Genomic DNA, 23,357 nt, shown 5'->3' with positions numbered 1-23,357 from the left:
TATCGCCAGATCAAGACTTACTCCCCCACTCTAATTTCCCCTTCTACCGCGCTATTCCCCACGCTTAGTACTGGCAGAAAGAGAGAGAGAGAGAGAGAGAGAGAGAGAGAGAGAGAGAGAGACTTTTTCCCCTCGATTCGTGCTCCCTCCCCTCATCTGGCGACACTGGTCTGAACTCTTCCCAGAAGAGCGACTTAATGTCCACAGTGACGTAAGATTCGACTTTCCCGGAAGTGGAAAAATAGCAAAATAAAGTTCTCTAGTGTTGTGTCCCAAGCATGGTCTGCCAAGAACGGCGTTAATCGGAATAAAAATGAATAAAATCAATAGAACGATAAACGCTTGGCGAAACAGCTATGGAAAAACCGTAGATAGCAACGCTGGAGCGTGAAGGAGGGAACAAGTTCGCAATATTTATCTAATCTGTTTACATAAGCTGCGTGTACCAACTAAGGTCGGTGTGGGTTATGTTTACCAACTCCGATAGTCAACGTCAATCGTTTGCGAGACTTAATTTTAGAGCAGAAGGAAAAAAGAATTTCGAATGCACCCGCTTTCGGAGAACCGAAAGGGAATCGGCAAGAGACGCGCGAAAAACAAATTCCGTTTTTCTATATTTCCACGGCTGTCGTCGAAAGCGTTCATCCGCTGTGTTTACACGTTTCTGTCTTATTTATAAAAGTGCCCGATTTCAGTAGCACTGAAAGGATTAATCGTTAATTCTTGATTGGGCGCACGAGGTCAGCGTGACTTTTAATAGGAAATGTCCTGCGGCGCATGAACAACTTGGTTGACGCTCTGCCGAAACGACGGTCTTCAATATTTCACTAAATTTGTTTAATGAGAGAGAGAGAGAGAGAGAGAGAGAGAGAGAGACCCGAAAGCTAACATGGTACACCGTAAAATATATATTGATTAATAATGATAGTAATAATTGTATTCCAGATCGTCGTGCTTTCACAACATATGAATATGTTCAAAACGCGGTGAAAGATTTTATAATATGGAGCGCAGTTTCGTATCATTTTAATCGAACGAAGTTAACAATATAGGCAACAAAATGTTATTACATTCGATGTTCCGTATTTTAAATATTGGAAATTTGATCACCCTCGTAACACGACCAGCGTGAGTATAGATCAAAAATTGTATTTACGTTTATAAAATAGTTACGTTTATAAAGTAATATATCGATATTCGCCAATTCTTTTAACCCTCTGCACTCTATTGGCGCCATTCCGGTGACAGTTTCAATTTACTGATAATAAATATTTCGAAGAAAAAGGAAAGAATTGAAACACTGCATTCTGCGATTAAACATAATTTTCTTAATTTCGAATGAGCCCATTTTTGGAAGAGCTCAAACTACATCGACAGTTACATTAATTAATCTCGTGTATTTATTTACTACAATTCTTCTGAACCAATTGTTATATTGTTCGGTAAGCATCGCAGAATCTCTCTCTCTCTCTCTCTCTCTCTCTCTCTCTCTCGGAATATCCGTGGACATTATTACAACGATTTACAACTTGCAAAATGGAAATTTATGGAAGGAAATCTTAAATATAGGTCAAGCAAGAAGCAATGCGAATTTCTCTTCGTAGGATGACTAATGAACAGCTTGCGGATCTTTGCGCGAAATAAAAATTGTCTGCATTCGTTGCAAACTACTGGAGTATTTCTCTAAACCGTGTATTTCTCTTCTTCATCGTCCTAATAACTCAAAAATAACACAATACTTTTAAATTCTTCGAATATTGCCACTGTTTTGAATTCGATCTACTCATCTCTACTACGAACGCATCAAACTCGCGTTATGACTAATGTTCTTTCTTTCTAAAAAGCACGAAGGAAAATTCGCATTACTCGAAGCACGACCCGGACAAACCAAACTACAACGTAACAATTATTAATCTTCAGCACTCACTGATTTTCAGCAGGCTCGATGAAACAATTTCTAAATGCACCAACTGCATCATTTCAGATACTTTCAGATGCTACAAGTGCATTATTTCAGATACTAGATTTCGCGCTGATCCCGCGCGCCCAACTTCCACCGACGCATCAATCGCGAGGAACGAACCAAGCAGCAGATACACATAAATAAACAAGTGAAAAAGACAGATGCGCTTACCGCAAGTCGCCTCATCCTCGTCAGCACCATCTGAGCAGTCCTTCTCCCCGTCGCACTGCCACGTCGTGGGTATGCACCTGCCGATGGTGCACTGGAACTCGGTCTCGGTGCACGTGTGTATATCTGCAAGTGGATCGTCGACGTATCGATGAAAGAAGTCGATTTGCGCGATCGCGGGGATGCAAGCGATGCAAGCGATGCAGACGAGCTGCAGCATCTGCGCGCACACGTGTCGGGCTGGATTCGGAGGCCTCATCGCGTGTGTCAGGTGTCCCCAGCGCCCACGCGAGTTACTTTCACCGATAAACGATGCACCGGGCTCGAGCAAGCCGTACAAGCACAAGACGGCGCACAAAGTGGTGCACAAGACGGTGCACAAGACGGTGCACAAGGCGATTCGCAAAGCTGCCTCTGTGGTCGTGCAGGAAATGCGCTCCAGGCGCTTCTTATGCAACGGACGAGCTTTGAGCCGTGCTCCGCAGCTTCCGAAGGTATCGGTTCGTCGTTGCAACCGGGTACTGCGACGAGCCTGCACCGGCGGAACTGCACCGGCTTTCAGAGAACCAGATAGCACCGAAAACAACACCGAAGTGTACCGTCTATTCAGAGCATCCTTCGAGGTTCATCGGGTCTCGTATCGCGCCGAATAAAATCCTCGATCCACTCTAAATCGACCCTGCTCTCCTCTCTTTCTCTCTCTCTCTGCTTTTCTACCCTCTTTCGGATCACAATTGCTCCCTTCTCGAGATTACCGGGAACACTCTCCTGGCCAAACAAAAGATTCCCCGATAAGCGCCAGGGACACTCCTCTCCCCCAGGCTCACCCTGGGTCGAGACTAGGTGAAATCACTGAGATTCGGGATCGAAACTGGAGAGCCCGCGGACCAGTTCCCCGTCAGATATGGGAGACCCTTCTTTCTCCAGGAGGACACCGGTTCCAACGGAGAGCCGAGCTATACTGAACGCGAAAACCGAACACGGTTTCGTTGCCGGAGGAGGTTCGCCCCGCTGCTGCTGCTGCTGCTGCACCGACCGATCTTCGATGCACTCGCGCCCGCTGCAGGATGCTGTGAGCCCGATGCAGCTCACACCGGGCCCCTTTATAAGGGCCCCGCCGCGCGTGCAGACTGAGGGGAAAGGGAACCCGGACAAGATTGCGACGAGAATCCTCCCTACTCGCGTTTCCGATCGCTGCACGGTCAAAGCTGCCGACACACTAAATCGTTTTCCAACGGGAGAACTGTTTTTGTGTTTATGTGTATACATATGCAACCAACAATACTCCCACGTTTATGCCAACCCCCGGCGGCTCTCCGGAAGATTCAACGCATCCAATCGCTTAACCCTTAGCACTCGAATGGCGACTGTATGGCGCCACTAAAAATTCCTGTATCATTATTCAAAATATTTTGTACATTATTAAATTTGTTTGTATTTAATGAATTACTAAACTTTTCGGCACTGTACGAGTAAATTGCACCATTTTCGTATGTATAGCATGAAAAAATAGATGTAGAAGGGAAATATTCTAGGTCGGAAGAAGTGTTTCGAGTTAAAATGGCTCCGAGTGCAAAGGGTTAATTGAAACGATTGAACCAAATTGTAAATACGTATACTCGAGCATTAGAACGGCCGGTGGCGAAGGAGAAGGGCGAATAATTTTTGTTCGCGTCGAAAGCGTGATTCAGACCATAGTGCGCCGTTTTGATCCAGGAAGTACGATCGCCGCTTGTTATGATCAAGGTCCCATGATAAGTGGCAATGAAACGGTTATCATGCCCACGCGAGCCCCGTCGTCGTTTAGACCGGCAAAAATCGCGTTTGTTCCACGGTTAGGGTAGCCGGGATGGAGAATGATTCGGAGAATACGGCTGCTTTGTTTCCGCGAAGCGAAACTTGGAGACTATCGGTCGTCGATCACTGGGCCGACGCGACGGTGGATCTTCTTCACGGGAAGTTCAAAGTGTAGACGATTCTTCCTTATTCTTTATGGCTGCCGTAGATCTCAGAGCTTACCGCTTGAGCTTAGATCAGTCCTAAACGACGGAGACGCGTTTCAGACGTTTCAAGCGTCGAACTCATTTTTAACTGGGGCAAGTGTGTCTTATAGAAGTTATTGAGTGGGAATATTGTGTCAGGGTGATTAACCCTGATTGTCTTTGCAGACGAGAGGGAGCGATTGCGTATTGTGTTTTTCAAAAATAAAATAAAATAAAAATATTGCGTTTTGTGCAAAATAAAAATGGTCCAAATCATTTCTGAGAAACCGAAGTTAAATGAAAATGTGTTTTCTCTTTCAATAATCTCAAAATCCAAATAAATAAAATCTTCTATTGTGTTTTCAGTTTTGTATTTGACTTCTTCGTTTTCGTTACAAACGCGTAAAAACCGCAGTCTAATATGGATCCATAAAAATTAATCGGAGGCAAAATGAATATTGTTGAATCGAATGTAATAAAATGTAAATGTTGTCTTTCGTATTTGAGAACATTTCGTGATCGCCCGGCGCGTCTGTTTGGTTTTAATATTTGTTTTCCGCGTTAATAAAAAGAGAAATGTGGCCTTTGTAGCCCATTCAATATTTAACTCTTCGCACTCGAATTTCCCAGTGACTGTGAATTCTGGTATTGCTGAATTTGCTGAAAATTGAAGTGTAATATGCGGGTAAACCCGCTGAATTAAAACACGTAGCTCGGAGGGGAAAAATTTTAAAGAATCCGAGCAAGCTTTAATTTCGACGGGGCGAAGTATTTTGACAATGTGAATTGAATTGTTCGCCGGAAATCAGCAAACCATTCGCATTCGTCATATCCCGCAAAAATGGAATTGCTGTTATCCAATTTGTAACACGTTTACGCTCTACTTAAAAAGTTCGATATGCCATTAATTTTGGCGGTGCATGCTCGTAAAGATCGTTCCGGGATCGCCGGTTGAATTAGTAATTAATAATTTGTATGACATTTCCCCTATACGAAGAGATTTATCGGCCTCGGCGGTAGTCGCATGTGGAATCGATCGCAAACGTCGAGGCAACTGCACCGGAAACGGGAATTTACGGTAACCGGCGCACAAGACGGACAATCTCTGTTTTAAATAACATTTCCAATATTTTTCCGTTTTTCTCGTGCCGGTGCGGCGCGTCGGCCTGTTGTATTAAGTCGCGCCAAAAGTTTTCCCGGGTTTTTCCTCGGGCTCTGCTCGATATTCCAGATTAAGCTCCGCTCTCGGTGCTCCTCCGATTCGTTTTACAAAGCATAAAAAGCATTAATAGCGAAAAATAAAGAGTTAGAGGCAGAACCTGATACCGTTCTAATCTTTTCCCTCCCGCTAATATACATGCTTCCTCGTTCCGGTGAATATTTCTGCGAGATTACCCCCGGGCCGAGCGATTTTTCCACGCGTATTTGTTGTAATAAATACCGCCGAGTTGTGCAACTGCGCGCAATTACACGAAATCTGTTGATATTCTTCCTGAACCAGGGTTTCAGGTCTCCGTTATCGTCGATCAATCTGCAAAAATACTTATTTGTAGGAAAACCTGCAGGATGATTGCCTTCCACAGGAAAATTACGTTTCATTACGTTGCACGAATTTGCATAGTGCAACCGCCCGGAAAATCCACAATCCGAAAATCGCAGACAAACCGTGGAAAATGTTGTACAAACAAAGAACTTAAACAAACCAAACAATTGAAATCGCGCCGCGAGAAAAACGTACAAAAAATATGGAAAGCGCAAAACATTCTATTCACGGAATTTCCTTCCGCTAAAAATTTACTTTTTTTTATTACTATTGCAGAAAGTCTCATAAGAGATTTATTACAACATTAAACAGAGAAAAATCTATTTTCGCAGTACCTTTCGATAAGGAGTATTCGTATTTGTTAGAAAAGTGTTCTGAATTTTCTAAACTTTCATCCTGTTACAGAACAGCAAGAATTTTCTGATCGAATGACGACAGGGGTGTCTATAAATTTTTCTGTGATGCACCCAATGCACCCTGCACCTCAGCCACTGTTCCCAAGATCCACAGGAATCCCATTTCCCCCGATCTCAATTTTAAAAGACCATCTCACCTCGTCACCGAAGCAGCAAAAAGCTTGCAAACCAACCGACGATACTCCCACCGATTTCCCTAGGATGCGCTGAGATGCACCGGGATGCACCGTATAATGCACTCATCTTTGGCATCGAGTCTCGCGACACTCGAGCCGGTAGGGAGGTTGAATTGCCTATTTAGACCGAGCCCGGATACCCTAAGCCAACTTCTCGGTTAACCCGACACGCCGTTGCAGCCGCGATGCAACGATGCAACGATGCAACGATGCAACGCAAACACAGCGGCGCGCACGCGACCTCGAACCGAACAGGGTTTCTCTCCTGCGAGGGAACGTAACCGGGCCAAACAAAAAAGGAGAGACAAGCAAACCAGAACCGGGGGAGAGAAAAAAAGGGGAGGAAGACAAAATTCCAATATCGAAATTCCGATATTGAACTCTCGGGGGGCCAAAAGATCGAGAAAGATCGAGAGAGAGAGAGAGAAGACAAACTTCTTCCGTGAAACCTGGAGAAAGCGGGGGCGGACGAAGACATTCGGACTCATTGAATTTTAAACGCGCAATACCACGTTCCAATTAAACTGCGATCCGATCAAGGGCCACCGAGCAGTAATCTCCGTAATGTCGCGTAACGTGTCTTCATGCTATCGGACAGTTCATCAAACTGAAACGGACATTTTATGCAAAATAAAAAATGCATCGATTGCAAGACACAGGAACTGAATAATGATGTCTTTCCATTATTCTGTCAAGCTGAAACTAACACGTTGATGTTCTTGCATTTCTTTTTTAATCGTTAGCACTCGAATGGCGACTGTAAGGCGTCATTAAAAATTGCTGTACCATTATTCAAAATATTCTTTACATTCTTAAATTTTGTTTGTATTTAATAAATTACTAAACATTTCAGTATTGTACGAGAAAATTGCATATAGAAGGGAAATATTCTAAGTCGGAAGAAGTGTTTCGTTTTGCAGTTAAAATAGCTTCGAGTGAAAAGGGTTAATATGCTCACTTCAATCGTACGCACTCGTTTTTGTTATAAATAGATACAATCCGCGGTCTATTGATCTATCTATTTTTGCTATATATGTCTACTTATCAGTGTGGTACTAGGTTGATTGGAAGGAGGTCGGAGAGCATTTTTGCACGTTTTAATATTAACAGGCAAGTTCTACATCGGCAACGCGTCCGATGCTAATGAAATAGCACGTAACAGCGCCATTTTGTCGGATCGTTGAACGAGTTCCTTGAAAAGCAACGATGAGAAAGATTTCAAATGTGGAATGATCAGTGCCGATCAGTATGACTGTCAAACAGAAAGTTGCTAACCATGGATAAAAGTGTTTCACCCTTTGCACTCCTATATCAAGTTGACTCGACATGAATTTTATTCGCAGCACTCGACGTTCGTCGTTATCGTTAAATTGCTAGTTTGATCTTGCATCAATTTCCTCAATACTGAATTTGCTATTGCTTACAATAACTATATATATATATATATATATATATATATATATATATATATATATTTAGGCGTTTCCAAATACAATTACCGAAAGGTATTATTTCAAATTAGCACATTTATATAGAGGTGCATTTCAACCAAAACGCCTCGAACAAGAATTATTGGGACCAAGATGGTAGAAAAATTCGAAGTGTAAGGGGTTGATTTTTCATTGAGTTATGGCGATTTTGTCAAGGGGCTTTGTGGCCGGATAACGACGTCGGTTTTGAGAGAAGACGGTCTCGATCGGGTTGCACAATCGAGCATCGGTGCACTGGTCCAGATCGAACCGGAATCCAGGAGCTCGAGCAAAAGTAACGGCGTAATTGACCACGCGGGAAATCGCGTTGCATCGCGTTGCACCGGGGCCCGCGTGACCCCTGCAGCTCGCCCGATAGCGGAAACAGGCTGACGGCTGAAGATTCTCGAACGAAAATTTTCGTTAATCGAGTCTCGCCCCGCGCCAGGAGAATCGGGGCTGGCAATCGAAGCAAACGCCTCTGGGAATCCGAAACCAATCGAGAACGATCACGCTCTTTTTTAATCGTCCACGGAGAGAAATACTCTGCGTGTGCTAGCTGTTTCTTTGCTCTTAACTATGCCGCATTTATTCATACGATTTCTTTAGATTTTTTCATTCCTCGTGCAAGCAAAAATTGTGATCAGACCATTTGTGATGAAATCTGCAATTTTTAATTTAACACGTTGATTGCCCAAATTATAAGCTCCGGAGAATGTGTGTAGAACAATGAGTGAACTGTCCATACGAAGGGTGTACGATCCACACAGACCATAAATTGCATCTATTTGCTGTAAAGTGCTCTCGTATCTTGTTTCACACGCAAAACCTTTGTCTAAGAATTAACTCGTGGCTGGCGCCATTGGCGAGATTACTTACGGGAAGATAACTCGTAGTAGGCAGTAAATGTTCTAATGCGTTCACTCTTCTCTTTGATCGCACAGTTTTCAAATAATAATTAAGTGGAGCAATTGTTGCGCGACGACTACGGGCTTATCTCCGTTGCTTGTTGGTTTTGTACTCTTCCGTAACACAGTTTCATTCATTTTAATACAGAGTTCGTCATTTCTTGTCTGATTCACTGCGCTTTCTGTAATCCAGTATCCAGTATTAAATATTGAATCAATTAATAAATACTTTTTGACTTAATATTCTTCAACAGCGCAATTCATTTTAAGGCGAAGCTTGTAATTTCTCATTTAATTCACTGTACTGCATGCAATCACAAAATGCAGTACGCACTTAGCTTAAACAGAGGAAAATATTGAATAAATGTCTACTAAAAGTTTTTCTCATAAAAAGGACACATATTTACTACATTTTTAAAGTAACAGTTTTCGGTAGGTTATAATAAGCGATTTCTTTGTTGACACGAATTTTTAGCGCTTCCATTCGCAAATGTACTTTGCGATCTGTAACACCTGTAACCGATCCCTCGATTTTTCGCGTTTCCGCCGTGCAAACACCGAAATCAGGCTTGAATGGGGCACCGAACGAACTTCGCGTCTCGCTCGTAATCAGATTGAACGCTCGACGGAGAGTATAAGCTGCCGCCTAATTTCCATTACTGAAAAAAAAAGCGGCTCGAAAAACTGTCGATTCAATAAACTGCTCTCGAAAGAGTAATAAAATAGCGGAAGGTGGAAAGGCGAGCTGGAGCCGAGCAGTTTTTCAAGCCGAGCCGAGTCCGACGACTACGAAAGCTGGGTCATCGATTAATTAATTTAATTACTTTCGCAAAAAAGGAAGCTGCATCTCCGGCTGGTATTTAAATCTCCCCTAATCAAGACTCGCGCTGAAGCGCCCGCGGACGGGGTGTGTAACATTCATTTTCGAAACGGCGGACGTTTTAAACGGAAGGGGCCCCCGGCTTTCCTGGCGAAGACAAAATGATGAAAACAATGGACTGTTGGGTTTTTTCCTAATTAAAAACGGGCCGGAACAATTAACTAGACCTCCGCGCCGCGAACGAAGAGAAACGAACGCGTTTCGCCGTTCATGTTTCTGCCGCGACGCGACGCGTGACGAGTTAAAAACGAATTTATCAGATACGACTGACCGGCGGGCAGGAGAGAGAGAGAGAGAGAGAGAGAGAGAGAGAGAGAGAGAGAGAGAGAGAGAGAAACCATGTCAAATTCGTTCCACGGCCACGGGCGCAATGTTCCCCGAGAAATCAAGATGAACAGCAACGAATCTACTACTCAGGAGCAGCTTCGTTCTTCCTCTTCGACGTATCCTGGACACGAATCATCATCTTCTTCCACCGGAATCACGTCGCGGCGAGTGAACGTGCGCCGAATAACTTTTCCTCGCCGTTCGCTCTCCCAATTAAATCAACTCCGCTATGGGAGGGGAAGAAAAATTGAAAAATCGAAACGCCCCGGCCGGAAGTGTCGCAGTGGCGGATCGAATGAGCGAAATGGAAAAAAGACCATCTTCCTCTTTTCGCGCAGATATTCGATGAAATTGAAATGGATACAGTGAGTTCCCGATACATGTCAACAACACGGGTCTTGCCAGCGTCATGTATCGTCCAGGAGACATGCCCGAGCCGTGTTATGTTTACACTCCTCGGCGTCCGAGACCTCACGAGCTTCGCGGGCCCTCACGGGGTATACCCCGCGGTAGTGGGGATAATTCCGCGACGTTTATCGTCCAGACCTTCGCGACATATATAGAGAAATCGCTGTATTAAGAGATGAGCAGGTGAGGCTCAAAGGTAATACTTAGAAACTTAACACTAGATTTACGGGACTCGTCAAAATGACGGACTCTAATATTCTTAAATTGCGAATATTGAGATTGTAAAAATGCATCCGTGAGCAATTATTTAACAAATTGATTTCTTTGGGTATATATTATTTAAAAAATGGCTACAAACTTTGATCGATACGTTCACGTTACTTTTACAAAGTAATGTAAAATAATTATTTTTAGTGCTCGGTAAACCTAGTGTTAATAGATGGACGAATATGATTATTTACACCTCGCAACGGATTTGAAACGTATTATCGGACCGACATTTTCACGGACCGTCGCGCAGAGTGCATGTAGATGAAATGGCGAGGCCAGCGAATTCCGTAGCGTTGCAGGTGCGACAAAGAAATCGCAGTTTCGGCGGACAGATTCGCGGAAAATGGCGGAACGACGAATCGGGAATGCGGACAACCGAGTGGAAGGCAGTGGCCGATAGGTGACACGGTTCTATCGGATCTCGATCGCAGACGGAACGAGATTCCTGCGGACAGAAACTCGCCTCGCCTCGGCGTGTCCCGCCTTTAACAGGTCGCCCCCTCAGCTTCCACCAGTGCACACGCGAGAGTGCATGTGTGTCGCGAACTGCAGGAATGCACATGCTCACGGTACGTGTTACGCGAATCGGGGATCCGTGGCGTCGAGGATTGTTGTTCCGGCTGTCGCCTCGATATTAGCCCGAATGGGACTCCGAGTGGAAGCGCAGCACCGTTTCTCAAGAAACACACGATCTTTCCACTGGAGAACCCGCTGCACCGAGCTGCATTATGGGAGATGCACATAGGGCGCGGCCCGGAAGCTGGAAGCGTTTGCTCCCGCGGAAATTAATACAAATGCGCAGGTAGTAACTGTTTCTGAGACACGGAAAAATTTCGTCTCTAACGAAACTGGGAATTTTTGTTGACTTGTAAATGGAGAATTTGATACATTTATATATGGCAAAACAAAAGTACAGAGTGGGAGAGGAACGTTAAATGCATTTAACTCGTACATCAGTTAGAACGTGTTACAATTATTGAGAGAAGAAATGAATTTTTGTGGACGTTAAAAATGTAATAACTCGGTTGATTTATTTAACAGGTTTGCCTCGGCAACCGGCTTCGCACTTTGTGCAATGAATTTTCTTGTGAAATACGGACCTGTATATCGAAAGTTATAAATTCCACGAATGCACTGCTGTCGGTTTTAATTAGTCTGCGGATTTTTATGCAGAACAAAAGTTGTCTGCGTCAATTGTGGTAGGAAGCCGTATTAAAGTTTATTTTAATGATCCGAATAAGTTCAAAATATCTCGATATTTTTTAATTGTTTGAAACTGTCCCAAATTGCATGTAAATGCAATGCATTGTTAAACGCCGATCGATTTTTCTTCGCAATATTAGAAACGCTGTCATGTGATGCAGGATTGCCTACATTTCTAAACAGTTAAATTAAGCTTTATAATTGCATTAATGAATCGACAAATGCACGTGAGATAATAGAGGGTTACCTAGATTCTTCAGGCAGTCCCATTAGAGAGGCTTTGCAGCTGCAACCCTTTGAATTTTTTATTCAAACGCAACGTTTGCAACACTTGTAAACCAGCCAAAGAGAAGCTTATATTTACGCCAAAATCCAAAGCGTACAAAATATTCCGAGAAGTCGCACGCGTTTCGCCCGCGATCTCGTTTGCGCGTATGTTAAAGCACACAATTTGCCAACTGTATTTGCCAACAGAGTTACACGGACGGCTGTAATTCATCTTCCCGGGGTTAATTTGTAAGTCCTGGATTTTTTTTCGAGCCTGGTATAACACGGAGCTGGAAGAGCTGGACAAAGATGTAGGGATGTGTGTACATGTACTACGAAAGAGCTCGCGGCCTCATCTTTGACTCGATCTCGCGATGTTGGCAGCAACCGAGGATTTTCGAGTGTCCTTTTACAAAAATTGGCTAGCTTCCGCCGGTCAGGTCGAGATATCCCTGTTGTGTGTCGCGGGGATGGTTTCACTATTAAACCCGTAACCCGTTCACGTTCCGGATCAATGGCAACCGGTCCGGAGGTTTTAATTGGTCAGCTGACCAGTCGTTCAACCCCCCGGCGAACCTCGTCGCTTTGCAACGTTTGCGAAACGTTGGTCTAATGTTTCCGGCAGACACGGTTCACACCTCGACGGTGCCCCAGTCGAGCGAGATTGCTATAGCTGCTCCGGGGAGCTCCAACGTTTTGCACTGCGGCTCCGGAACTTGGTTCCTGCATCGACCAGCTTCCCGGAAACTAGGATTCACAGTAATTTCTTGGCGAATCATCGTTTTGTCGGCTTCCATCAAAATCTTTTGCACTTCGTGACGTCGTCAGTAGACTATGGATTTTACGCGCTTATGACAAAAATAACACGAGAAATTAAAAAATTAATTGATATTGTCGGTTTGTACTTAACCTATTGGACCTGTTAAAAAATATATATAAGTTTGACCATTTTTATTTCGCGTAATAGTCCACTGATGACAGGACAAGAAACGAACAAAATAAAAATCGTCAGAAATAGAAGCGACGCGAAAATTTATTTCTTCTCGCGGTAATTTCAATGTGTTCAAGATAATCCTCAGCGTAATGGTAGCATCGCTTTAAAATTCTGTAGAATTATTTTTTTTCAGAAAAATGTGTCAATAAATGGCAGAATGTAGAACAGAAATAAAGCACTCTATAAAATAGCCTTTGAAAATAGGAACTTGAAGATCGTCAGTACAATCGGTACTACTTATCACCGAAGTTCCATCGGGTCATTTTCGTAGAAAAACGTGCTAACGAAGAATGAGTAAAATAAATGACGGGAACGTATGACTTCTCATTTTCATCGACTAAACCAACCAAAAAGGTAAAGATTATCGCTCGAGCGAAGCTTTCGCGGCAGTCGTGTCATTAATCTGGTCGCGGCTCGACTAATGCATTCGTTATTCGCGACACTATTACCGCGGACTGATTAAAAGCAGAAATAATAATCCACGGCTTCGTTATTTAAAATCCGGCCTCTGTTAAAGTACGGAAAATAGAAAGCGGCGCCGGAAGAGGTGGAGCGAGCGAGGCAAAAAGATCCATTCGTTAACCGGTACATAAAAAATGACGGGGACAATGTGATTCGTTTTTTCCCCCTCCCTTTTTTCCTATTCGTCGGAGAGCGAAGTGAATATTTTTCTTTTTTTTTTTGTGGAACCGTAGAAATTCGTCTTGAGGGAGGGAAAGAGGGGAGGAGAGGGGAGGGGGAGCAGAGAAAAAAGCAACACGACCGGGGAATCCATTGTGCGCCGTATAACCCGAATTTAATTGTTATAACATTTCGAGAGAAGCCCGGATTTCATTCGGGCTGAAAATTAGAAGCGCGACCGAATCGAAACGGAATTAACGTTCGTATGAACACGACCGGCGAATGGAGGACGGGGAGAGTTTTTAATAAAAAAATATTTCTGAAATCTCTTATCGTGATCCATGCTGTCGCGCGAGAGCACGCGAGAAATTAAATAACGATGGCCAGCAGCGGGAAACACAATGCGCCCAGTTCCCCGGGAAAACGGTATCCGTAACAAACGTCCAATCTCTCTCGCGCTGCCCCTTTTTTATTTCCGTTTTAAATGGAGATTAGTCGTTATTGCGTTTTATGCAACAACACGCATTCCCGGGCACACGCGACCTGCGAATCGAACGCGGCAAGGGACGGCCGGATTTAATATCAGATTTAATGATTTTCGCGTAACGACGAATCCGCGTTTCGCGAAATATTGCGCAACGGGGCCAGGCGGGCGGAAGATAAACCGTGGAAAGTAAAACGCCGAAGAGAAAAGATGGAGAAGATATTACCGATTCAACGAATCCGTGAAATCTGGTTGGACAATGCGCGGATCCTTTCGGCCGATGATACCGCTGAATTATTTGTCCTTTTCAATTCCCCATTTGCCCGCCGCCGTTGACGTCAGCAATTACCGCTTCATTGCCCTGCGTACTTTACTATAGTAGTATAATTATTACTTCCCAATTTATTTACACTCTACCCGTGTGCCGCGTGCCGCACAGTGGGCAATTTGGACAAAATCGGATTCAAAATCAAAGAACTTTCGATAGAAATGAGGTAGAGCGACGAAATTTTTTTTAAATTAAAGCTGAAACTTTGTAGAATATGGGAAAAATAGGGAGATTATGGTATGAACGCTTTTTAACCTTGAGAAAATTCGTTACACTTGCACAATTTCTGCGACCCGACGAGTATCGTTGTACCCCCACGATTTCTCGAAATGGCGGGCCGGCCTTTTGTTAGACGAACTTCCAAATCGAAGACGGTTTCCTTTCTTTGGCTACTGGCATAAAGGACTTCGCGGCCCGTGTGCCGGGAGACTTCATACGTTTCCCGTATGTAGACTGTAGGCCAACAAACGACTATACTTTGCCGCGTCCTATCTTCGCAATCGCGATCGATCGTTCAATACTCTTGGCAGGGTCGGGGATGCTAGATAAAACCCCGGGAAATTTGTGGCTCAGACGGAGTTCGAATTTTAACGTGACAAATACGGTAACTGGGTTGCTCGGATGCTGCAACAAAGAGGCTGCGAGTTTTATTGACAGTTCTCCCTTGTTAGGGGAGCGCTGCGAGACCTTCTCGCGTAGCAGACGCCATTTCTGAACTTCAAATTGTAATGTGGCATCGCGGTCATTTGGCTGCACAAACGTGCTAATAAAAATGAAAGAGCAAGGCTTTAACGGTAAACCTTCCGAGCATTACGGTTGAAAGCGACCGGCTTTCTGAAAATGACAAAATTAAGTCATATTTATTGTATATACAGGGTGTTTGCGATAATTTGTACCAGCGTTTTCTTTTTTTAGTTGATAGTTGTAGTATATTTTACTAGAAATATGATAGCGTATCTCAATTTCGTTTTGTTTTTAATATCTCTCTAGAAACAAAGGTGACCTTCATTACATATTTGTTCACGTCAAATGAAAACGAACACTGAGACGAGTTCAACCATGTATTATACTACAGTCTTCAGGGTCACACAAGGGCAGAAATAAAATAAATACATTTAACATTTCGTAGTATTGTAGTCACTAGTATGTTGTAGTGATAAGACTACATCTTGTGTGCTACAAATATGTAGCATTCTATATAAAAAAAAAAGAAGGTCACCTTTGTTTCTAGAGAAATATTAAAAACAAAACAGAAATTGAGATACGCTATCATATTGCTAGTAAAATACAACTATCTCCTCTTCGGTTTTTTTTTTCTAATGTTCACCTTGTCGCGAAGACCCTGTATATGATTTAAGAAATTTATTAAATCGTTTCCTATGGAAGAGTCCTAATAATTTCAACAATTTTAAAATACCCTAGGACATAGGTGTTCGTGGTTTTAATAAACGAAGCGTGGCAGCATTGTATTTCCGCTTCTGAGAATTCAGTTCTGCCTGTTTAAATAATGGACGGCAAAATTGATTAGGGATTTAGAGATCACGGTAACGATTATTTTCGTGAAACCACGCATGCGTGTAGCTGAAGAAACAGTTTCATCGCCGGCAGGTTAATACGAAATAGCAGAGCGGCGGACGGCCTTTTATTTCGCGGCGAGCCGGCAATATCATTATTACTATTTCCAGAGATTAATAACCGAGGGAAGATAATATCCGACGGTCTTATTTCATTCACGAGCTAACGAGGTATTATCTCGCCGGCGTGTATCCCGAGACTTTCGCACAATGCAGCCCCGACGAGCGTCGTCGTCCGGAATCATCGGAAACGGTGAATTAGCGTGTTTCTCGAACTGCAGACAATTCGAGCAGTCGATATAAAGCTTTACCGTCGAATTACATATTTCACGAAAATCATGGTCCCCTCCCACGCCCTCTTTTTCACTATCTGTCTCCCGTTCACGCGACGAACGAAATCCTCCAAAGTTCCCTTTGACCCCCGAAGAGACTCTCGCCTTTAAAGCCACTGCCGTACCAAAGGCGCACGAGGATCTCGAACTACTTTTTCATAGCGTTCGCGTGTAGGCACTTGTAAAACGCTCGCTATAAAACGCGCCGCGTAATATCCGAGCCCTTCCGGCGCTGCGCAATTGCCGCTTGAAATTTACCGATCCAAGATACGCGAAAACCCGTGTAACGACGGTTACGTCCGAGTCGTTAAACGCGTCGACGAGGATGGTCCAACTCGTTGTCCTTCCCCGCCTTCCGCGATTAATCAATCGCACGGTCGCGGGACCGGAAACGCGTCGCGAATTAGTCGCGATGAAATATGAACTGGTACACGATTTTCTTTATCCTCGATTTCACGGAAGAGGAAAGAAAATTTATATTTACCGCTACATTTAGGTCACCGTTGCTTACTTAAATGTTGGTCGAAGAAAAAGTGGAATTTTATTTCGCACTGAAATAAAGGCGCATTCGCGTTTGGTAGAATTCTGTTTGAGATATTCATCCGACTCCTCGTTATACGGCAAGAGGTCAAGCCCTTCGGAGCCTCGTGCAAAGAAATCGATTTGACGATGACCTGTAGATACCCTTAAACTACATTCCCTCGGAAATTTCGTTTAAATATTTGCAGAATTAACAAAGTTATGGCCAAGAGTAAATACTAGCTGAAACGTGCTTACGGCAGCGTTTCGAGCTTTGAACTTGAACCGTTGTTCTCGAAAGTGCTTCCACGAAATTGCTCGGAATTGTTCGATTTACTCGAGACTTGGCGGACGCGTGCGCTACGTATGTAGAAGCTTCAGCAGAAATAATACATACGTTTCAGTCGAGTTGTTTTTACCGAATAATAGAGAATTTTTCGTAACATCTACAAGCCTCGTTTTCCGGAGACGCAACTTTTTTCAATTCCACGCTATTTACAGTAGAACCGGGTTCGATCTCGGCCGTTAAAAAAAACCAACATCATTTCGAATTGTCATTTTCAAGTGAATACGGGCTGCGTTGCACGCCGATGGACAGCCTCGTCGCGCGGACCAGCGGAACAAATATTGTTGTTATATCGCAACAACGAATATCTTTCGCCGCGAAAAAAAAAAATGTGTTCGCATTCCGTTCCGATCGGTCGACAGAAAACTCGTAGAAAGTTGTTGTCGGGGAAAAGGGCCGAACGGTCGCCTAATTTGTGTCGGGAGCGAGCCCTTTGTTAAGCGGATTAGGATGTTTGACGACCTCAGAGACATTTGGAATATCCCTGTCCTACGGGAGTATCCTTTTCATAGCGTTTGCTCTCTTAATATCCGTATCTCGAATAAATCGCGAGATTCTGCTCGCAGATGTTTTTCCGGGCGTGTAATAATACGTCCTGCTAAATCTCGACCTTGTTATTTATCCAAGCTGTTTTTGCCAATGGCACCCGTAGCTACGCGCGGAGTAACGTACTCGAGCGAAAATACGTCTTTATTATATTCTGGTCGCAGAGAACACGACCGACTGGTCATCAAACTGGATGCTCCTATTTCAAGACAAACAATAACATAAATAGTCGAACCTATCGAGTTGTTACATCACTTCTATCGACCTCCGCGATAAAACGCTTCCTCTGATAAAGACTGTTGACCGTTAATGATACAGCGGAAAACTCTTCGCGGAAAAATATTTTCCAGGAACCGTAACTGTTGTAACCAAAAAGAAAAGAGTCGTGGAATAACAAGTATTTCATCGACTAGTATTGGTCGCAAATAAAGATTACAAGTGACCGAAATTTTTTTCTCTTGTTGGAACTTCCCTCGTCGATGACTGCTTTGAGCAATCGAAACGGTTTTCCTTCATCGAACACAGTTATCGAGGAGGGTCCAATTTTTTGGGCACTAATAACTGTTATTTGTAACCAAATAGTATAAAAATCGACATGTTGTGTGGATTATCTTAAATTTCAATAATAATAAACTTTTTATTAGTGGTTTTTATCGTAGAAAATGTTAGAATAACTGTTCATCATTTATTTCTGCTTTATTTTACGACGATAACTTTCGGATATAATTTGAACGAACATCTCTGGCAACCTGCTGCGAACAAATATGTGACCGAGAGTACTTTATAAGGCATTTCCTTAGCTCCTTTCTGCGCAGAAGTTGTCTCGGTAATTGCCAGCCGTAGCGCACACAATTAGAGGCCCGGAAGAGCGGCGATATCAAAGTTTCTCGCGAAAAGAGCCATTCCGTTCTCTTCCACCGTCTATTTCCGGCACCGTGACCCCTGAACCGGCTTAGATGGAATCAGAAGATGCTGCTCGCGAAGAAGCCCCCGGTGCGGCGTCGTGGGAAAGTGAACGACAAAACAGTCTCGGCTGTTCTTTTGTGTCGAATGCAGACCAATCAGACTCCGTTAACGATTTCTAACTCAATTGAGATCAATCGAAGGCCGGGTTACCCTCTTGCTCGCGGAGCGTGCAGAAACAGCGCCGATATACGCCGCCTGCCGGCCCGAAAGTAGCTGACAAAGGAGTAGAGAACACCCTGGAGGAGACCTGACCGGGGAAGGAGCCAGCAATCGATGCGAATGTGTCGACCGCTTGACTTACCCAGAAGATGCCCGATCTGGACATGGATGATAGCGATGGGCCCGAAGACGAAAGGTCGCAAACGCGGCCCAACCTTCACCAAAGTGGATGGAAACGCAACGACTCGATTCTAACCCCCTTGTTTCAGCTCTGGGGGCAATTGTCTTTGCTAAAGTTTGGATCCGGTAGGTCCCAAACGCCTTATCTTTGCTATCTAGTGACGGGTCCATAGTCGAACGGACTCGAACAACTTCAAACATTCACGGTCCACGTACAACTACAAAATTTCTTCTCAAACCCCCTCGTATCACGCTTGCGTGAAACTGAAGCAATTAGAAACGTTGCACCCTAAGGTTGATGTTGTTAAATCCAAGAATTCTAGGACCACTCCGATAACATGATTTCTCACCTTGTTCAGCTACTTTCAATCATCAGCTTGTACCAGCAACTCTTAGAAGGTAACCGACACAGTCTGAAGAAGAGTAGTTGAGGACAACTAAAAGATTAGCTGAAAAGATTGAAAACGAGGAATAGTCCTAGATAAACAATGCAACCTATGCTCTTTGCCTATTAGCAATCACGAAGTCTCGTTCACCTAAGTGCGAAGTCTACCAAAACCTCTACCAAATTCTGAGAAAGAATAGTAGAAGAGATACCTCCAAAGATTCAGATCTGGGAATCCGTATACAAAATCAAACGCCATTATCCTCAGAAGATAAATCTCCCTTTAAAGATTTCTACCGCCGAAATGGCTCACCGTGCACCCTCCCGATCCCAAAGATATCAAAATCTCGCCTAATCTCACGGGCTCAGTAATCCATATCAGAAAACAAACAGCCCCGAGTGGAATCCTCCATCCTGAAGGAAGCGGAATCCTTATCCCCGAACACCTTAAGCCTTCTTTTTCCAGATGCTAGTCATTCTAGCGCACTCGAAAGCTGATCCATCATCCCTCATCCGAAGGTACAGACCAGCCATGAACGCACTATTAAGCAGCTATAGACTCGTTATGCTCGGAGAGTCATAATAAACCAGTTAGACCGAAAATGGAGGGGTTGGGGGGGCGGCGGCGTCTTATCAACGCAACCAGTCCTCGGCTAATTAAACGAGGTCGCTGTATTTCATCCGCCGAATGAGGTAGGTGTTGACCCAGCCGTTTCGCAGCAGCCAAGAGCGTCTTGGTGTGTTCCTTAAAATCCTCACGGACGACGTAGAAGTATTAAATGGATGGGGATTATACCCCATTCGGTTAGAGACTTTTTAGAAGCCGATGGCGAACGGGGCTTGTCCTCTATCCGGCGGGAGCATATTTTAGCCGAACACAGACGGATATATACTGTTTCTTTCGGGGAAGCTTTATGGCAGGGTCGGGGGTTCAATGGCGCTCGTCGAACGCCACGTGCACTGCTATGCGGAAATCGGTAACTGGGTCATTCGGAGCTGGTGATTACGCGGCGGCTCCTCTATTTTGTATTCGTGAATGCGAGCTAACATCCTCGCTCCTCCGAGCATCCAGTCGAGCTTTATTCTACGGCCGGAACATTGAAAACGGGGTAGAACGAACCGAACGGGGCAAACTACTGAAGATTCGCGGACGTTATCAAATTATAGGGACACTTTACTGCGCTATTGGAGACACTAACAAAATTTTTTTAGTTCACAAGGGCTCTGAATAACGGGTTTGTGGTGGCTTACATTATTGAAGATTGGTGAACTTTATGAATTTTTGTGGTGGCTTATATTATTGAAGATTGGTGAACTTTGTGAATTTATTCTACACAATCTACCGGATCAATCTTATTAAAATTGTAGGGATACTTTACTGCGCTATTGGAGTCACTAACAAAATTTTTTTAGTTCACAAGGGCTCTGAATAACGGTTTTGTGGTGGCTTAAATTATTGAAGATTGGTGAACTTTGTGAATTTATTCTACACAATCTACCGGATCAATCTTATTAAAATTGTAGGGATACTTTACTGCGCTATTGGAGTCACTAACAAAATTTTTTTAGTTCACAAGGGCTCTGAATAACGGTTTTGTGGTGGCTTAAATTATTGAAGATTGGTGAACTTTGTGAATTTATTCTACACAATCTACCGGATCAATCTTATTAAAATTGTAGGGATACTTTACTGCGCTATTGGAGTCACTAACAAAATTTTTTTAGTTCACAAGGGCTCTGAATAACGGTTTTGTGGTGGCTTAAATTATTGAAGATTGGTGAACTTTGTGAATTTTTGTGGTGGCTTACATTATTGAAGATTGGTGAACTTTACGAATTTATTCTACACAATCTACTGGTCCAATCTTATTAAAATTATAGGGACACTTCACTGTGCTATTGGAGTCACTAACAAAATTTTTGTTACCTCACAAGGGCTCTGAATAACGTTTTTGTGGTGGCTTACATTATTGAAGATTGGTGAACTTTATGAATTTATTCTACACAATCTACCGGATCAATCTTATTAAAATTGTAGGGATGCTTTACTACACTATGGAAGTAAGCAACAACATTTTTCTGATTTAAAAGAGCTATAAATTACGTTACTATACTAGCTCATGTCTAGCTCGTCGTTCAAAAGAAATTGTATCGCCTTGTGCAATACAGCGCCTACTGTACACATCATATACTCAGAATCTACAGATATTTCCTTCGTTTATGATCATGCCAACAGCATGAACATACGTTTAACTTAAAAAATAAGACGTTGAAGAAATGGTTCTACGTTTTAAAGAACAAGTTCGTGTCCCCCAACCGCTCGATAGAAAAATGCACCGAAATCCACGCGAACTTGTCGAATATCATTAAACTTCTTCTGGAGAATATCTCCGCAGGATTACGCTATCGATTATTTCGACCCACTATTTTATGCTCCGTCCTGAAGCATTTCCCCCCACGCTGCTTCAGATAGTAACCGCAAAATCGCATGGTTTTGCAAGCCTGCGACTCCTTCGAGACAGTGACAGATGCAAACATTATAAGAAATGCAACATCATTTTTTAAGAGAACGGTTGAGATGCGACCCATGGTTTCTTTCACAAAGTTGATCCTTATGACCCAGTAGAACACGATTAAAACCAAAAATTTTTGTTTTTTTTTTTTACCTAGATTTTCAAGGTCAAGGACAATTTTGCGGGGAGTTTTTTATGTCAATTTCCACCAAATCGTAGGTATAGAATCACGCAATGGTGGCGATGACATATAATTTTTTGACACCCCGTACAATCTATTCGAACCGCGAAAATTCGTCCGCAGCATCCGTTATGCACGGAAAAGCGTAAATTCCGCGTTAAAAATTCAGTCGATGTAAAACGGAGCGGCAGTTCGAAAAGTCACGGGCACCAAAGCCCGCGCGAGCATGCTAAATATGTAATTGCGAAACGTTAGGCGACGTTTCCCCCGCGGTTCCCGAACAATCGACTTTGAGAACTCATGCGACGCACGTGCATTCGCGTGGAGAGCACAAGCGAGAGAGCAGCGTGTAATAACCACGCCGGAAGCACAGCTTATGCAAATACGAATTTTAACAGAGCGGCTAAAAGAAACCGACGCGGCTAAATAAAATTTAATTTCCTTTATGAATGGGCTCCGGGTAAATAAAGCCGTGGAGGGATTTTATTAAAGCCCCGCGTTATATGAATTTTTGCGAGGGACGAGCCTCTCTCTCTCGTACGGAGCTGGGGACGCGTAAAGTTCCGCAGTCCAGCGGCGACACTTTGGTCAGGTGCTAATCAATATCGCACGTGCCCGACCGCAATTAAAGTAGCGGTGGTCGCGCCGAAAACGAACCTCCGCCGATATTCCCAATCGCATTTTTACGCCGCTGCACTTCGAACCGAGCCGCGCTGGCGAAAATTGGCAAAAGCATTAATGAACTCAATATATAAAAAAAAAATGAAATTCTCCTAGACCGACCACTACTCTGTGACTGACTGAACAGTTTTAAGACTTGGATCACATTCATTTCGAAAACGTAGCAATTTATACCGAATTTTGATGGACTATTCAATGATCAACGCGTTCAGGATTAGGCAAATTATTTTTGCCTGTGATAGCTTATCTGGTACCTAGACGTTAAAACGGGTTTCATTAACACGAATTAATTTTTAAGCCAGCAGTAAGCAAAAATCCCAGAGCCATAATGAGCATTTCATGATCTCCCGGAGCTCAGCATCGCCTAATAAAAATTCAGACTCCGAGCAACGAAATTGCTCTGTTACCTTCCCAGAGGTATTTCACGGTGCCTTAATAATTTACTTTAGAAGCTGTAATTTTGGGCATTTTGGCGATTTTCGCCATTCTAAGAGGCCATAGTCATCGCCACGCGTATCACGAACGGCAAGACTGGCTTTCACCATAATTATATGGTGCACGGAGCAGG

At 43.5% G+C, this 23,357-nt stretch overlaps 1 protein-coding gene across 9 annotated transcripts in view; it reads right to left on the bottom strand.

The window, feature by feature from the left end:
• LOC143354797 (low-density lipoprotein receptor 2) overlaps positions 1-23,357 on the bottom strand; it is an 82,066-nt gene that overhangs the window by 36,996 nt on the left and 21,713 nt on the right. For all 9 annotated transcript variants that reach the window (XM_076789127.1, XM_076789126.1, XM_076789131.1 and 6 more), the window contains one exon: positions 2,135-2,257. In XM_076789127.1, coding sequence (XP_076645242.1) covers positions 2,135-2,257 — 123 coding nt within the window. The remainder of the gene's footprint in view (positions 1-2,134; positions 2,258-23,357) is intronic.

This window comes from Halictus rubicundus, chromosome 6 (assembly GCF_050948215.1).
Source record: "Halictus rubicundus isolate RS-2024b chromosome 6, iyHalRubi1_principal, whole genome shotgun sequence".
NCBI classification, from domain to species: Eukaryota; Metazoa; Arthropoda; class Insecta; order Hymenoptera; family Halictidae; genus Halictus; species Halictus rubicundus.
The sequence above is the reverse complement of the archived record's forward strand: the minus strand, read 5'-3'. Positions and strand labels throughout refer to the sequence as shown.